This window comes from Lactuca virosa, chromosome 7 (genome assembly GCF_052849685.1).
Source record: "Lactuca virosa cultivar CGN04683 chromosome 7, Lactuca_virosa_CGN04683_v6, whole genome shotgun sequence".
Taxonomy (NCBI): domain Eukaryota; kingdom Viridiplantae; phylum Streptophyta; class Magnoliopsida; order Asterales; family Asteraceae; genus Lactuca; species Lactuca virosa.
Window position 1 is genome coordinate 208,901,074 of NC_136432.1, and position 19,178 is coordinate 208,920,251.

At 35.9% G+C, this 19,178-nt stretch overlaps 1 protein-coding gene across 1 annotated transcript; it reads right to left on the minus strand.

Annotated features, from left to right (window-relative positions):
- Positions 1-446: 446 nt before the first annotated feature.
- On the minus strand, positions 447-1,636 carry LOC145125317 (cold-regulated 413 plasma membrane protein 2-like). Its single transcript, XM_079060787.1, has 4 exons — positions 1,337-1,636; positions 1,113-1,220; positions 957-1,027; positions 447-840 (listed from the first exon to the last, which is right to left on the minus strand). Exons 1-4 carry the CDS (start codon positions 1,528-1,530, stop codon positions 587-589), a joined length of 627 nt encoding a protein of 208 aa, XP_078916913.1. The 5' UTR covers positions 1,531-1,636; the 3' UTR covers positions 447-586.
- Positions 1,637-19,178: the final 17,542 nt, after the last annotated feature.

Below are 19,178 nucleotides of genomic sequence, written 5' to 3' on the forward strand. Positions count from 1 at the left end.
TAACAGGAAATAAATAAACTAAAATGACAAATACATCTCATATGAGGAGGTGTCGTGTATGTGACCAACTTAAGAGAAGTTAACTGAATCAACCAAATCCATATAGAACCAAATTTATGTAGAAGTTTCAAATTTGAACCAGTTGTAAGGATGAGAAAAATTGGACCAAACATGTATTTTTTAGTAAATAATATGGACCAAAATCACAATTTATTCTAGTGTTTTAGATATTTTTTAGCTCGAATAGCGTTTTGTGGGGTTCAAAATTTTGTCAACCACAATCCCAAAAGGGAAGGGACATTTACTTTTAGTTTAATACAAAATTAGTTATTTTTTTTTTCTTTTCTTTCCTTTTGAACTACATATTGACAAAGAACTATACCCTAAGTCAATTCCATACCCATAACAAATTTGGAGCTTCAACCCATGCATTAACACCAAGTAGAGAACAGAATGAATCAAACTTATTTAGCGAATTCGAATCACAGAAAAAAAAGACTCACATCACATAAATACAAACGAACCTTCAATGCACACATCAATGGAAGGATTCATGTTATCGAATACACAGAAAGCACAAAACATCTCAGAATATTAACCCGATTATAGCCCAGACAGGGAAGACGAACAAGAGAACGATACCGATGGTATTGGAAATGCCATTGCTCTTAGTGAAAGCGTTCTTGAACCCTCCAGAAGCTCTGATGTGTTCTTGAAGCAAATAGCATCCGATAACCAAGCAGACAATCACTCCGATCCACCCTACTCTGACATAGCCGGCGACGAAGTTTGGAGCTACCACAACCAAAAGGAGTAAAGATCCCGGCAACTCTAGATATTCTGTATTTTTCAGAACAATCGTAATGAGATTTGATTTCAAATTAACGAAATTCATTGCAATCGATTTCAATTGAAAACCTAAATTAGGGATTGTATTATGGTTTAGGTAACTAGACCTGGGTAATGTTCACGGAAGAAGAGGCGCAATACGACTCCGACTAAAGTGATCCATTTCCCGATGTCTCCGCTGAAAAAAACGAAATTGTTTCTGATTAAAACACGAAGAAGGATGAATCGAGAGACAAATTTCGATTATCGGATCGATACTTTACTGCAAAATTCCGAAGAGCCACTCAGGAAGAGTCAAGAAGATGTAGGGGACCAAAAGTGAAGTAAGGATCTTCGTCCTCCAGTTTGTTCGATCGAGTATCAGCAAATAACTGTAACACAACACATCAAGCAAAATTTGTCAATTTAGATCCAATTAAAATCAAATAATTAAACACGATGAACTGAAGAAGATGATTCGATCATTCGAAGCTAGAGTTGTACTTACATGGCGGCGAAGCAAGCGAGCCATTGGAGGCAGGTAGTGATGAAACCACCGCTGACTCCGAGCTTGATGACATGATCAGCCAATTTCCTCGTAGCTTCTCCGATATCTTTCAAATCGGAGTTGATTAACTTGGATGCTGCTTCTGATAGAGTTGGATCGGTCGACATCTTCAAGTAATTCTTAGCTCCCTTCATCGTGATCTATAGGAATTAAACGTGATGAATGAGATTTGTGGAAGAGGAAGAGCCGAGGTATATAAGTAGGAACTGAGGTCAAGAGTACACACGGTGATACTTCTTGATATCATAATTAATGCTGTAATAAGACCGTCGACATGATATTTACATTTTTTTCATAAATAATTTACAAAAATCGCCCTTTTGTTTATTGAAGTTATGATATCATCCCCCCAATTAGTTTTATTACCAGAATAGTCCTTCAAAACTAGAGCTCATAAAGATACGGTCCAACCCCTGAATTCAATTCGAATCCAATCCAAAACTAACATGTTTATTGGGATTTTTTACTCATTAACTTAAGTGGACAACAATGTTTTAAAAACTGATCTTTTAGTTGAACCGGTTAGATGACTGATTACCGATTCGACCGTTGGTTCAATTGGTGTGACCGTCGGTCTATATATGGCAGTGAAGTGTTTCGTCCTTCGAGTTGTGTACACTTCGAATAACCTAATCGATCGATCTATTCAGTTTTCTTTGGAAATGAGTTGTTTTTTAAGGGACTAGGTAAAATCCAATTATCTAAGTCTAATAAATTGGTTCAAACAGATTTTTACCGGTTTTATCACATCGATTCAACCCTGTTTTTGAAGAAACCATTCGGTTTGATCCGGTCTAAAAATTAGTATAAAATCGACCATTGTTGAACGACTATCGTCTCCGATTTTCGGTTCGGCCGGTTCGAACAGGTTTTTAAAACATTGGTTGACAACCAATTTAAATAGTTTAGTTACATGAGTATTAGTGTATATGTCTATATTGTATGTTATATTATGTAGTATTATATAGTGTATTTCAATTAGCTTAGTTAGAACAATAGCCCAAATGTATTGTATTATTTATTTATATTCTCGTATCACTGCAAAGTACACCAAGGAAAATATTACACACATCTTTATGGTATCCAAGCCCTAAATAGATCCTCTTAAAACCATAATCGTCGGCCGCACACTTACGACCACCATTCTTCACTTCTTACATCTATCGGTCGTTCATATCTCTCCCTTTCTCTCTCTCTCTCTCCCTCTTTCTCCCTCTTTCTCTCTTGCTTTTCTAGTTCTCAATTTCTCGTGTCACCATGCCAAGCTCCTCCGAAAACAACAACAACCCTACTGCTGCCAAAATGAAGCCATATGTCATCACCAATATCAACACATATGTTCCTCTTTTTGTTAATGTGAACTAACTCAATTATGATTCATGGAGGGAATTGTTTCAGCTGTACCGGTTTTGGTGTTATTGGCCACTTAAACGGAACTTCCAAACCCACCAATGATGATGACACCAAATGGGAGACCATTGATTCTCTTGTTAAGATGTGCATCTATAGAACTTTGACTTAATCTCTTCTTAATATGGTCACCAAACTTGACTCTACTGCAAACTCGTTATGGTTATTGAAGCTTTATTTCATGACAATAAGGACATCCATATAATTGATCTTGACAATGAAATTCATCTAATGACCATGGATGATCACTCAATCAATGAGTACAACGAAAAGATGAAGACCACAATCGACCTCCTTGCCAACATCGGCTCCCCGGTCTCGCAATGTACCCTTGTTTCGTATTTTCTCAAGGAGCTTTCACCCAAATTTTACCACATTGCCACCATTATTCATCATAAGGAGCCACTTCCCACCTTACTCCAAGCATAATCCACCCTTCTTCTTGAGGAAAAGAGAATGATTGTCACCGTCCCATTAGTTCGTCTCATTCTGATCATGCTTCCGCCCATAGTGTTATCTGTTCCAGGTCTCAGTCAACCTCTTAAAATTGTAGCAACAACAACCAGTATAATCAAAATCATAGTTGTGGTGGTCACCGGGACAAGCGTCGACAACCAACCAACGACAATTGTAGTTAGCCAATAGTCAGATCTCCTCGGTCTCCTCAACGATTGCCAATGCAGATGTTGTGGTATTGGTTCCCACCTCCTTGGAATGGCTGCGGTCGGCTACCAACCCCATGTCAGCCCTACTGCCCACCTATTGAGCTCCCTGTGTCCTTCATTTTTTACTTTCCAATAAATTTATCACATGTAATAAAAAACAGTACTTCTATTGCATGTAACTCGTGCCATCTTAGCAATCATGTTAGGTTGTCGTTTACTTCGTCTGTTTCAGTTGTTTCTCATTATTTTGACATTATTCACTCGGATATTTGGAGTTCTCCCATATCGAGTATTACCGGAATAAACAGTTATGTCTTATTTTTATATCATTATTCACATTTTCTATGGATTTATCCGTTACACAACAAATCTGAGGTCATTAAATTTTTTTTACATTTTCGTGCATATGTGAAAACCCAATTTAATACTGAAATAAAATCTTTTCAATGTGATCATAAGGGCGAGCTTGACAATCATGAGTTTCAGTCCTTATTTGTGAAAAATCTTTATGCCTAAGAGTTATTATAGAATGATATTCCTAATGACATATGATCATATATGGTCACACCTTATAGAAAGCTACTACTAATTGATTATTTATTAGAGTAATTTTGATTATTAATAAATATCAACACTTGTATTTAATTGGAAAAACATTATTTTATGAAATTAATATTTTACCAACATATTGGAAATTATTTTTTCTATGAAATAATAATAAAAGATAATATGAAACGAGTTATATTTATATGGTATAATAATATATGGTGTGTACAACATACTTGACACTTAGAGTAAGTCCTTGAGATCTAACTACTAGTTACATGGTTAAATGAAGAACATATCTTGGCCTTGACTTAGTTCACTAAAGCCGAAAATGACTAGTAAAAGAAAGAGATGGAGTGTGGTCTTGTATCTTACACTTCCATATTCTTTCTTTCATGACATACTTTCATTTATGTGATGCTTGACTTTGGTAGTCACTTGTAAGTAGAAAAGGAGAGAATTAGAAGAAAAAAATGTTGGTTCTTTTGCTAAAAACACTTTTTTTTTGTAACATTCCGAATTTTCAACCAAAATATTTCATTTTAAAAACATAACAGAATTACTCAAAAACTTCTTTTTCATTAAAAGATCAAAGTCTTACATTCCTTAAACATAAAAGATAATTTAGCGGAAGTCTAAAAACATAATTATTCCTTTGATACGAGTAGAATCACTCTGGAGCTTTTCCTTGACCAGAGGAACAACCTTAAAAGCATTTATTCAATAACTGTAAGCAGTGGGTTCTCCACACTACCACATACCACAATATATATATATATATATATATATATATATATATATATATATATACACACACACACATATAGGAGTAGGTTCATTTGAGAACACTAAAAAGGTTGAGAACACAAGAACATATCTCAACCATCTATTATCTTAGATCTAAGGCTATAATTAATTAGAAATTTTGTTATTATTAAAATGTTTAAATTCAATTAATTTGAATTAAAAATAAGAAAATGATTTCAGGGTAATTAATCCTTCCCTTATTTTAAACAACTCCTAAAATCTCTCAATCTCTCTCTGTATACCTAAACCTACGACTTCATCACTGACTCCACCATTTTCGACTTACGTCCCCGCCATCCACGACGCCACTTTCACAGACGGAGAATGAACAAGCATCGCCTCTGCCTTCGCCACCATCATTGCCGATGATAGCCTCCCCTCCAGTAAAATTCTCCACTGCTCCATATCTTCTAATAAGTTATGCAGGCAAACCACAATGACATAAAATGGAAGAAATGACCATCATTCATTGTTAAAATGAGGAAGAAAAGTGATAAATAGTACAAACTTGTCTTCTTATCCTCTCAAATCTAGTTAATAGCTATCATTTGGGAAGCCGTTGTTCCAATTCCTAACCCTAATCAATTTCTTCGTTCCTTCTATTCGGCTACCGGAGGCATGTTGATGGTGATGTGATTGTGTTACGATGTTATTAGGGTGACGCAAGGATCCAAGGGAAAACCTGGTGGTCGAAAATTTTGTTGTGTCCCTTTTGGATCTTTATGCCCTAACCCTCAACACGGAAACAACACAGGAACATAGCACATTTGTATCTGGGGAATTTTGATTAGTGTATGGTACATTTCTAGAACCTTTAAAATTAAATTCATTATTAGCAAAGAATTTTTAATTAAGTAGTCTGATTATTGTTTCTTTGGTGATTGATTTGTAGGGCATACAAATAATGCTTCTTATAATCATTTTTGATTACTAAGTTATTGTTTATGTGGTATAATTTCCTTTATGATGCAAGTTTACTGTTGAATCGTTGCTATTTTTATTTATGAGTCTTTTGTATTAATCATTGCTATTTTTGTTTTCTATAATGACTAACTAGCGGAAAAACCCGGGCTTCGCCCCAAACCGTTTTTTGTGTTTTCTATGAAAAAATGTAAAAGTTTTGACTATAAGGACCAAAAGTGTCAAAACGGCTAAAGAGTTAAAGAGGTTGAAATTAGCAAGTTTTTAGAAAATGGACCAAAGTTGTCAATTCCTTAAAGTTTTGTGGCGAAACTTTGAATATTAAAAGGTTCCAAAAAATGTAAAAAATTTGATTAAAGGGACCAAAGTTGTCAATTGCTTAAAGTTTTGTGGCCAAACTTTAAATATTAAAATATTCCAAAAAAAATGTAAAATTTTTTTGTATTTTTTATGAAAAAATATAAAACTTTTGACTGTAAGGACCAACAGTGTCAAAATGGGTAAAAAATTAAAGGGGTTGGAATTAGCAAGTTTTTAGAAAATGGACCAAAGTTGTCAATTCCTTAAAGTTTTGTGGCCAAACTTTGAATATTAAAAGGTTCCTAAAAATGTAAAAATTTTGATTGCAATGGCCAAAAATGTCAAAATGGCTAAAAAATGAAGGATAAAATTGACAAAAAAACATACAACTTTACTATTCATTTGGGAAAATTCTTTATATATATATATATATATATATATATATATATATATATATATATATATATATATATATATACACAAAATAGCAACAATTAATAAAAATAAACTATGTTAATATATATATATATATATATATATATATATATATATATATATATATATATATATATATATATATATATAATAACATAGTTTAAATGAGCTTTTTTTTATTAATTGTTGCTATTTTGTATTTGTAAGTGAGCCTTCATATTTATCGATGATTACATATTTCAAAGACCATAACTGTGCTTACATGATCATAAGATCTGACACATGACCAAAATTGTGTTTACAATAGACAAATGAAAATTCTATTAAGTTATGATTATATGATCATTAGTTTTTGTTTATAGTAATATTTTGTAATTTTTCATTGTTTTTTGTAAATTTTACTCGATACGTGTATATTCATTTACGAATATAACTACAAGCATAAGCATTTAGATGTAATATTTATTTTATTAATGTGTATTTTTATATGATTAGACGCTTAATTTTCATTTATGATTAGATCTAATTTTGTTCATGTTAATGTAATTTAATTTTTCTAAATTTTGTTGATTTAGTTAATGGTATTGATATTTATTTTGAATTTGAAAATGTCCACAGAAAATCAAGATCGGAATTCTGAACACAATTTTTAGTACATCAGAATTTTGAATGCAATGTTAGAGTACCAATATGAAAAAAAACACTACGTAGTGGAAATGATCACCACTTCTTCATTTATGATTAAAATAATAGTAAATTATTGAATTCTAATTTTTTTTTTGTATTTATTTATGATTATAAGAAAATAGCAAATTAATATATTGTATTTTTTTTGTTATTCCTTTATGAATAACATAAACGCGTATTCTAATTATTAATGTAATTTGCATTTTATTTATTTATGATTAGAATTTTATTGGTTTTTTTATTTGTAAGTTATGTTTAATTCCTTTAGAATTATCATTGTGTTCACATGTGATTATAATAGTGGTTGAAATAAATATATACGAACAATTATTAAATTATTAATTTTCAAATTATTGGCATATTCATGTATCATAAAAAAAATAAAAAACAATATTGCAAGATGAGGGTTTTCTTAATTTCTAGTAAATTAATAAAATAAATCGACAACATTTCTAGCTTTGTGGCAACAACAATCAATTAACATGATACTTTAGGTAACCGAAGTCATAATCCCAAAATTTAGGAATTAATTAATTAGCCTTGACTTTTTCATATTTAATTATAATGTAAATTTCATTTATACCATTATATACTGATTGGTTTAGAACCGTTCTCCCGTTCTCAATCTTTTTGGTGTTCTCGATTGAGCCTCAAACTATATATATATATATATATATATATATATATATATATATATATATATATATATATATATATATATATATATAACACATACACAAATGGCCTTCAACACTAAGTTTGCCCGCCCCGTTGGCCTTCAGCATAAAGTTGGTCCGCCTGAGTTTCTTAGCCTTCAGTACAAAGTTGGTCCGCCCTCAACTCACAACATAATATGTCAACACGCATATAACAGATAGACAGATAAACAATCCAACACAACAAATAACTGACTAACTTAGTATACTTGCCTGATAATGCTCTATAACATACCTAACATACTGAGGACACATACTGCAATAAACAGTATAGTGAGAAAACTCACTTGAAGAATCTCAAAGTTGCTAAGTACAATGGTTTGCAGACGGCTCAACCAACACATAACAACCTATAATATATTATTCTGATTACTGACTATAACAACTAAATATTTAGACCATTCACCAATCCGATAGAGAATGGTGTAAGAAATGAGGAGGCTTTGCCTCCTATTTATAGGATGCCTCTTAAGGCGTGTCGCGCCCTTCCCATAGGCGCGTTGCACTTTGTTGGTAGATTGGGTGGTCTCTGATGCTGCCACATGTCCTTGTGGTTGGTGCGCTTCTTGGCCCTGGTTCTTCCACGTGTCCCTGCCAACTATTTTCTAGTTTTCTTCGATAAATTGTAACTTTCTCATACGAGCTATATTTTCGATGTTCTTTAAATCCTCGGTTCCGTAATTACGAGTGCTAAGACTTTCTTTTAGACTTCAACAACTAAATAGAAACCTATTTTTATTTTATAATTTTAAACAAAGACTAACGCGTTATATCTTTCAAAAATTATAACTTCTTCATACGAACTCTGTTTTCGAAGTTCTTTATATCCATAGATTCATATTGACGTCTACTACAACTTTCGTATGGAACACAACGCTAAAACGCAAAGTATTAACACTTTGAATTTTGGAATTAGAAGTTATATTAAAATATACAGTAAAGTGAAAATTGGGTGTTACATTTTTGCTGCCATATTTTCAAGATTAATTAACGCTTCTCCCTCTCTTCTTCTTGCAATTTTCATGCTAGAATTAAGAGATTATATGTTGCTTTTCTTTAAGATTCATTTGGTATGAACTCTTAAAGCTTAAGAGCAAAATATTTACAAGTGAAGACTAGCATCTTTGATGGTTGATTCTGGCTTGGTGGATACATTATAAAGAGCTTCTTCTTTGGGGTTTAATGTCATCTTCATCAACTTCTTAATTCCCAAAAGGAACCAAATCTTCAAATGTTGTAAACTCTTTCCTTTATATGATTATTTTAAACTTTCTAAGCTTAGCAAAATGATCATTGGTAGGTAAATGGTTTTAGTTTATTTAAATCTAAAATTGCTTATGTTGCTAATCATGTCATTTTTGACTTTATAATTAGACAATTTTTGAATAAACCCAATAATTAGTATCAGTGTTATTTTTGCAAGCTTGGTTAGATTATTTTATAATATGTTATTATCTTTGTTTTTGAAAAACATGAATGATTTTCTTTTTGTAAGAAAATCCATACATATTTTCTATGACAACTTTGTAAATATTAATTTTTAGTGACAAAAGTTTACATACATTTTTTGTCACCAAAAGTTGTCTTAGAAAAACAAAGTGTTGTTTTATATAATTTTATGTATATAAATATATGATGTGCATAAACTAGTCATGGACCTCTTGTGAATATCTTTGTGTTGATTTTGTTAAAATAGTTGTAATATTTCTTTATTCATATGGTATGTAATAATTAAATAGATAGTTTTCATTGTGTTTATTTTTGGAAGTAACATATTAGTTTTAGAAATAGTTTATTTCTATATAAATGTAACTAGAATGAAGATGATGGCCATTTTGAAGATTAAAAGTTTACAAACTTGTTTTTATTAATGTTTCTAAACTTTATAAAATTATTTTTATAAACTTGCTACAAGGTGTTGAAGAACGTGAGAGCATGAAGACTTTTACAAGATTTTTTGGTCCCTCAATGTCCCTTTCATAATAGACTTCGCATATTTATGATGACTCAGAAAAATATCACTAGATGGTTAGTTTATGCACATATGTTTTGCACTCTTGTATTGCTTAAATTTATGTTGATATTGTGGTATTATTGTTAAATAACATTTCACATGTATAAAATATTTTGAACATAAATAACATCATACAGACTTTGGTTTTAGTGAAATTTACTTTTTAACTTAAGATTGTAAAAATAGTTTTAAAAATTAAACAAGTTTTATCGTTTTAAACTAGCTAACAGTAGCTAACGATAAATTTCGATGATTAAAAATATATAAGTTTAAAATTGAGATTTTATAAAATTATCAAACTTCAAATCTTATTTTATAAAAGGAAGATTTATTAGAAAGTTTATGTAACACCCCGTTTATTAAATAAATAAATAAATAAATTGATCAATGTATAATAGCCCTAAAATCAGTAATTATATAGCAAAGTGTTGGTCATGAGGAGCTAATTGTCACAATTTTGGAACTCGGGGGTTAAAAGTATAAGTTTCAGATTGGTTTCATAAATAATTCTGAAGGCAGGGACTACTTGGTAACTTCTGGGACTTCATTTGAAGAGATTTTGGAGGCTAAGGGTCTGTTTGGTAAATTATGGATCGAATTTGTAAGGGATTTCAGAAGGTGGGGTTCAAAAGGTAAAATATGGACTGAGTTTTAAAGAAAAAGGGTAAGGAGGGACTATTTTTGGCATTATGGAAACTAGTTAAGGGCACCGGGTATATAAGCACCACCCTCCCGAAACTCTAACCCTAACTCTCCTAACAGCCGCCACCTTATCCCTCCTAGCCACCGGCCGCCGCACCACCCATCTAGTCCGTTCTCCGACCAGCTAGAGGCCACCAAGCAACCACCCTACCTCCTACCTTTCCGACCGGTCGAGACCCCATCCGACTATCGTCATCAGCTGATAACGTTGCCGCCGGTGTGAACCGTCAGCCTCCAGCGCCTGACTGCTGTCGCTAAAGACCCTGAGCCGCCATTCTTCTCCTTCTCTTTCTCCGGCTGCCATCATAGAGCCTCAGCCGCCGCTGCCCGTTTCCATTGAAGACAAGCTGCCGTCGGGCATTAGGCTCCTGTTACATCGCAAAATATCACCGTAAGCGCCGCTGTTGCCGCCATATGGCACGTTTCAGTTGCTCTGGTCACCGTTTTCCACCCCGACGTGTTGTTGTGTTCGTGTGTGTGGGATTTCGGTCGAGTAGGGTCGTGAAGAACCACCATGGCAGCCGAATATGGTGGTTACTACCGTCTACACCGCCGTTAACTGCTGCTGCCGCCATTCGTGCGTATGATGTCGCCGCCGTATGCCGCCTGGAGGGTGACTGGGTGCTTGCAAACAGAAGTGTGGGTGGGTGTGTTTCAGTTGTGGTGTGTTTGTGTGTATGGTTTGTTTGGCCGGAAAACCGAGAAAAGGCCACCACCACCACTGTGAGGTGGTGGCTGCCACCATGTGCCACCGCCGGCCACCCCTAGGGTGGATGTGTGTGTGTGTGTGTGTTATTTGGGTTTTTGCTTTGTAAGATTGTAACCGATGCTAGAATAATAAAAAAACTCGTAACCACCACTGTGAGGTGGTGGCCGCCGCCATGAGTCGCCGTTGACCACCACTACCCGAGGTGGTAGTGGGTGGTGCCCGACTTATGAAACCCTAATGGGCCTAATGAGACCCTAATGGGCCCAATGAAGCCCTAATTGACCTAAAACCTAACCACATGACTAATGGGCTAGTATTTGGGTTGGAAACCCTAATTAGGGTTTGGAAAACCCTAATGTTATGAAACCCTAATCTTGGGGATTTATCGGGACCCGTACTGGAATTAATTAATAACTTAAAATAATTAATTGATAATCATTTGCAATTAACCTAAAGCAATATTGGACTTAATGGATTAAGTCCTTAATGCGTTTAGTAGGAACACTTAACCCTAATCATCATTTCATGTGAAAACCCTAATTGCATTTGGGCCTTGAGTTGGGCCTTTCCATTGGGCTTTGATGATTGGGCTATTGATGGGCCATCCAAGAATAATCATATGGACCAGAATATTTAGATGGGCTTTAGGGTAAGGCCCATATGAGGGGTTGGGCCTAATTTGGAAAATTAGGTCATAGATGGGCCGTAATTTAGGCCTTAATGGTTATGAGATATTGGCCCATTAGAATGCTAAATGTTTGGACTAGAATAAATGGTTAGGCCTTAGAATAAGACCATGTAAAGGTTTGGGCCCAATTTGGAAAATTGGGCCATATGTTGGGCTTTGACCTATAGTTGACTTTTGGGCCTTTTGATTGGGCCTTGGGCTTAAGTCAAGCTAAGTTGGGGGTAAAGTAGCCTTTTACCCCAGGCATGGACTTATGCGTATATGTTGGAACCCAATTGTTGATTGGGTGTTATTTTGATGATTGAAAGTTCGAGAACCTGTCATCCAGCAGCTAGAGTTTTGTCTACGGGACTTCAGCAATGCGAGGTGAGTTACCTTCCAGTAGAAGTGGGTCTACGACCACAATGCCGACCCACTAGTAGGAGTTGTTGTTAGATGATTGTCTTTGTGATAATTATCTAGGTTTGTTGCTACCTGATATATTTTATGTGCTAGCATGATATGATGATATGTGATAGTAGTAGTAGGGGGAATAGTCCCCGTGTCACGGTCGTGAGGACCGATGGGTAGGGAAGGCACCCCAGAATTGCCTGGCAATATGTTTATGCTATGTTATTATATGGTAGTAGTAGTAGGGGTGAAATAGTCCCCGTAGCCGGTTTAGATGAACCGGAGGGTAGGTCGAGTATCCCAGAATGGCTTGACATGGGTAGGTCAGGCACCCCAGAATTGCCTGGCAGGGTAGGTCAAGCACCCCAGAATGGCTTGACATGGGTAGGTCAGACACCCCAAAATTGCCTGGCAGTATGTTTGTTATATGGTATATGGTATGATGGGGGAACTCACTAAGCTTCGTGCTTATGGTTTATAGTTTTGGTTTCAGGTACTCATTTTCAAAGAAAAGGAGTCGGCTCGATCGCAGTGCATCACACTATGATTTTCCACACATAAGATATTTGGGATGACACTATGATATTATTTTATGATAACATGTTTTGATTACCGACACTTTGGTATTGACATGTGATATTATTATGAATGTTTTTATACTGATGGTTTTATAATAACTTAATTAAAAACGAAATTTTTGGTCTTGAATTTTGGGATGTTACAAGTTGGTATCAGAGCCTTGGTTTGAGGGATTCGGGCACACTCTCGGGTGTATTTGAACTCAAACTAAGGACTTGATATGAAAATTTTCAAAGGAAAAATCATTTTTATAAAAAGAAATTTGAAAAGAATTTGAGAAGAGAAAAAGGAACTTTGAAAAAGAACAAGATGTGTGATGTGTGCAATCAGCCGAGCTCAAGTAAGTTTTCCCCAAGATACCCATACATGTTATGTTATGATATGATATGATTATGAGAACTGCATGCTAGATTAAGGCTAAGGATCTAGGGAGGATGCCTTATATGCCTATTGTATGTGCTTGTAGACTTGCATGCTAGTACTGATCAGTCAGTGATAGGATAGCCTGTTTAGGTTATGCCTGATTGTATAAGCCTTTGAATTGCATGTACAGATTCCTGATTAGAGGATAGAATGGTTTGATTGGAGTATGATGGTTAGATTTTCCATTGTTTGAATGCTGTTTGCTTTGTGCTTTGTGGGACTCTTAGTGATGTGAGTTAGCTACTAAGTGAATATACTAAGTCACATGGGAAACAGGCCAAATAATCTCAGAGTGATGGACTTGACCCTATTGCGCAGATCTTGTTTGAGTCCAACCGTTCTAGGGACGGGTATTTTACTCGAAGGATTATCTGATCTCTGTTGCATGCGACTATATTCATGAGGTAGCTAGTTGACATTACTGGGAATCTTTCAGCACCTGAGGACTGGGTGGGTTCGGGAACCTAAGAAAGCCTAGGATATGTTTCAGTGGGTTAGTAGTGAGGTTTAGTGAGACTTGGATGTATTAGTTTGGGGAAGTGACTTGGAGGATTCAGGAGGATTACTGAGGAAAGTATGGATAGGTGTGGCAGGTAGTATTGGGCCCGTACTACTGAAAGCACAGGATCCATACGCGAATCGGTGAGAGTCTTGGAGAATCTGAGAAGCTTCGGGGAGGAGTTTGTGACCCGGTTTGGGGACAGAGGATGTTCCAGCTGTTTCAGCTCAGCTATTGGCAAGTGAGCTAGTGAGCGTGACAGGGTGTCAGACCCTGAAGGATACGACTTCCAAGAGTTTGTGGATGCGAGATCGATTTGGAGCAATTTGAGAAAAGAGGGTCGTGCCAGGTGCATATAGTAGAGGGTCCCGAGGAGAGACCCATGACTTCTGATCATCGAGTGAAAGGCCAGCAGGGCCAGAGACAGTGCTACACGTGTGGGAAAGTACAGAAGGGAGTTCGACATTCCAGGGGTTTAGGCTGCTACATTTGTAGCGGGGTTGGTCATGTCAACAGAAGGAGTTAGTTCCTGCAGTGTCAGACAGGAGAAGTCAGAACTCCAGCAGGCGATGTTGCGGGTATGTAACCTTGCCTTCTTTCAGTTTTATCTGCACATTGTTGTGGAAATTGTGCTGTGGTTTGGGGTACCGTATCAGGATGAGTAAGTGTATCCCTGGTTTATTTCTTTGTTCTTGTTGGGTTGAGATCATCAAATATCGTCACATGCCAATTGAATACCGTGAATTACTAGTGGTTAGTGTAAGATTGCTTCCCTTTTGTTGGTTCACGGTGTTCAGTGTTTTCTCGGTTCATAGTACAAATTTGTCACAGGGCAGTTAGGGGCTCATATGGAGCCCAAGTCTGTGAATCCTTAGAGTCCTTCAGGAAAGAGGGTCCTATTCTTAGTTCCTGTCATCGATATCGGAAGGGAGTTTTGCACCATGTCCTCAGAATGGTCGAGGTATCTCAGGGTTAGAGCGATAACTCTCCAGTGAAGTCAGAGTTCAATGATTCTACCATTTGTTCGAGTATGGTTGACAATTGCCTATGGAAGAACTTTGGAGTTCAAGGCGCTACCATTGCTAGGAAGGGACTGGTAGTATGAAGATGGTGGTGTCAGTTGCGGGTGTTAGATGCATAAGTGTTCAGACATTGGATATTCAAGAAAGATGTACTATCACATAGGCTATGTTCGGTTAAAGTTTAGTGGAGCTGCGAGATTGGAAGTGGAAACAAGGATACGTCAGCCAGGGTGAAGGTTAAGACCTCTAGTAGTCAGCATGAGAGGTGGAATGAGGTGTCAGACTGGACCAGATTTCAAGAGTAATCTTCAGGATTTCAGAGGATGGGTGATCTTATGGTTTAACCGGTGATTGATCGCTAGCATTTGGTAATCACAGGTTGTCATCAGTGGATTAGTGGAAAGCAAGAAGGATTGGGAATCCTTCAATTCTCACGTGCCGTGAAGACTTAGTCGAATCTAAGTGGGGGAGAATTGACCAGGTACTTAGGAGCAGTAATAGGTGTGAAACTAGGATGAGTTTCGCATCCCCGATAGGGAGAAAGGCGGTCGAGTGACCGTCTAGGTTGAGGATTGGGTGAGTTGGGAGTTTAGAAAACGTTCCAACATTTGGGTCTGCTTTTCCTTGGCATCAGATAGCAGGTTTTGAGAACCAGGTTAGAGCTTCAGTTAGGACTCAAGTTCAGTTGAGTGTTTGGTCGAGTGCGTGTTCGACCCGGTATGGACGGTGTTGTAAGACTACGGGGGTAGCCGTAGCATTCACTAACAGTCAGATAGTATGGAAAGTGTTGTAAGACTACAGGGGTAGCCGTAGAATTCACTAACAGTCAGATAGTATGGAAAGTGTTGTAAGACTACAGGGGTAGCCGTAGCATTCACTAGCACTCAGTGTTGGATTAGTGTCTAAGTCCATAACTATAATTGGTATGTACTTGACCCGAGAGTAGCATGGTCCATTTGGTTTGCATGGCACCGGAACAATCTGAAGGATAGATAATTGAGAAGAGGTTATTTATGGTTTATTAATATATTATAAGTTCTAATATATTAATAAGAAATCATATTATTTAATTAGTATTGATCAAGAATTAATTTGGAATTAATTGTGTGATCATAAGAGACTAATTAAATATATGAGGATTGATTGTGTAAATCATTCATTCTTATAAAGTGGGCTTATGATCCATAGTTCTTTATGTTGGGCTAAACCCATGAGGTGACCCATGGATACTCGATGGAGGTTAAAACCCATGGAGCCTAAGGAATGTGGAAAGTCATGCACATTAGGGTTTCCATGGTGTAACCCTAGTTGTGTCACACTATATAAGAAGCCTCATAGCTACCAAAATTGGAACCTAAGTGAGTTGCAAGAGGGATAGCCGATTTTGTGTGTGCAAGGAATCTCTTCTCAAGTTCCTCCATTGTTGGTGGTGTTATGTGATTCCATTTTAGGTGCAACACTTAGGGCACTAAGTTCTTAAAGGTCCAAGGTTTCCAACTACACTAAAAGGTATGTCATTTAACTTGTATTTCATGTTGTTTATACTCTATTGTATGCTAGTTAGGATGATGCTTTGGAAATTGAAAGTTTGCATGTATATTAGAGAAAACATAGATCCAAAGCATCTAGGGTTTCATGTACACCATAGGAGTGTTAGAATGCTCAAAACCCAACAATGGTATCAGAGCCTAGGGTTTTTTTCCAATATACTTGATGCTACTTGCTTTCAAATGCTTAAAAAATTGAATTTTTTCTATCTGGACAGTGGAATCACCGAGTCCACTTGGGAAATCGACGAGTCCACCCTATAATCTGACCAACGCGCCGAGTCAGTTCATGCACTCGACGAGTTGGTGCTCCTGGATGCAGATTTTCGAGTTTTAAAGCTGAAATTGGACTAGGGTCATTACCCTAAACCGATTTTGAACTTAAAAACCTGTTTTTGATGTGGTAATGATCACGCTTATCCAATTTAAAAGATAATTGTCAAAGTTTCATGTTTTGTATTAGTTTATATGGTTAGACTAATTACATGAAATTTGTTTGATATGAATTGTCTTGTTCTTATGAGTTTAATTTAGATCATACACAAACCTTTTGATTTTCTTGTTAGAATTTTTTGATCTAAATGGTTTTGATGAATTCCATAACTTGTCCTCAAGTTATGGAAAATGAAAAGTTTTTCTTTTAAAGAGATCATTAAAATCATAGTTATGAACTTGAATAGTCTTTTTCACATAAATGGTTTTATGAACTCCATAACTTGTCCTCAAGTTAGGGATTTTCATAAGTCTTTTCATTAAAACCTATATTAAATTCATAAGTTATGGATTTGAAAAGTTTTGATAAGTTTCAAAACTTGCCCTCAAGTTTTGGAATTTGTAAAGTTTCACTTTTTGAATACTTTAGTTCCAAACCCTAGAATTTTAAAAGTTTAAAACTCAGCCCTTATACTATTATAATATTATAGGTTTAATATTTATTTATACATATAAGAGTAAAGTCAGTCTTACCGTTAGTAGGCCTCATTCACGAAGCCGGTCTATAAGGGGGGTATAAGGTTACTGCCTATAAAATGGCAGTTTAATGGGTGTCCACTTTCACCCACCGCTTCCTTGACTGGTGGAGGGTCGTTAGCCGAACGGGTTTGACAGGACATTTAAATTCTCATTAAAAGTATAATGAAATACTAAGTAACTAAAAACTTATAAATTCCCAATCTTAGTTACTTAGGAAAAATGTGAATATGGTGCTAACCCCTGAAATTGCACTTTTCACCTTGTTAAGTCGTTAGTGGAGCGTGTGTGGTTAACCGGCTGTAACATACACGTTCAGTTATCGTGTTTTGTTAATAAATAATATTAAATATTATATGGTTTTGAGCATTGAGTTCTAACAAGATAGTTTTATGAGAATTGAAGTAAAACTATGTTTAGAATCATTCGGGAAGTATTGGAAGTCTTATGAGATTCCAATCAAAAGGCAAATATTGAAATTAACAAAAATGTAAAATTTAAGTTGGAAATACGTAAAAATAATGTTATTGAAAATTGTAGATATTCTCATTAGAAACATTTAGGCGAAAATCCCATTGAAATCCGAGTTATAACGAAGAAGTTATGACTCCTTAAAGATTCGCGACAGAACCGGCACAACGTCAAATGACGTAAAAAGTGAGTTTTCAATAAACTATTTTTTTAGCTTTAGTGATCTAAATGAAAGTCTTAGTATTCGTTAAACCGAGAATTTTCATAAAAAGAACGTCCAAATCTGACTTCGTATGAGGAAGTTATGATTTTTCTAAGAATCGGCATAGCAGTACACAGCCCGAAACTCGAAATAAAGATCGAGTATTTTTAGCCTACACAACCTAAACGAGAATCGAAGATCTCGTCAATAGTAGTACAACGGTAAAAAGACAGACAAAAACGGACGTCGGATGAAGAAGTTATGAATTTTTAACGGACTTTTCCTGTCCCGGCTCGTTAAAAATATAACATTAAAAATAAAGTCAAAATTAGCCGACAGAGTCTAAACGAAAGTTGTAGAGCACAATTTCACCTACGTGTGCATATAAACAATGTCAAAAACGGAGCTCGTATGCGGAAGATACAAATTTTTGAAGTTTTGGGCACAAACTTCGAGGCTGTTCCGAAGGAGTACGGCCAGCGTAGAGATGCGCGAGGCAGTACGCCCCGCGTACCGAGGAATTACACCCAACGTAATCAGGTGCTTTGGTTCCCTATAAATAGGATGCGAGGCTGCCCGAATTTTGTTTAGAATTTTCACACTTTTACACCTTCTAGTTTCTCTCAATTTACCCTAACACCCCCCGAAGCCTAGAAAACATCCCCGACACCTGAAGCAAGTCCCGACGCTCCGAAGATCCGATAAAATAATCTTTTCAAGTTGAAACTATGCCCGCGCAAGGCCCAGTTTTCAACTAAAATCCCCTGTTTCGTCAAAGAAACTCGTTTTTAGAGGCGAATGCTGCCCAAATTACCATTTTATCAATCAGATATTTCACGGTGAGTTCAATATAGGGACAGTTGTATGTTATGGTATGTAGCCTTTGACCATGAAGTGAATGATTAAGCATCACTTTGGCATTGGCAGAAGGCTAGGCAGGGCTGAAAGCCTATAAATTGCTAGCCAAAATGTTAATTAAGAAATCGTGTCTTTTCTATGCCACATGGGCTAAAGTCTTATTGATGTATATCATGTTGAAATTGTTGTATTTCATTGATTGCAAATCTTTGAATCAGATTA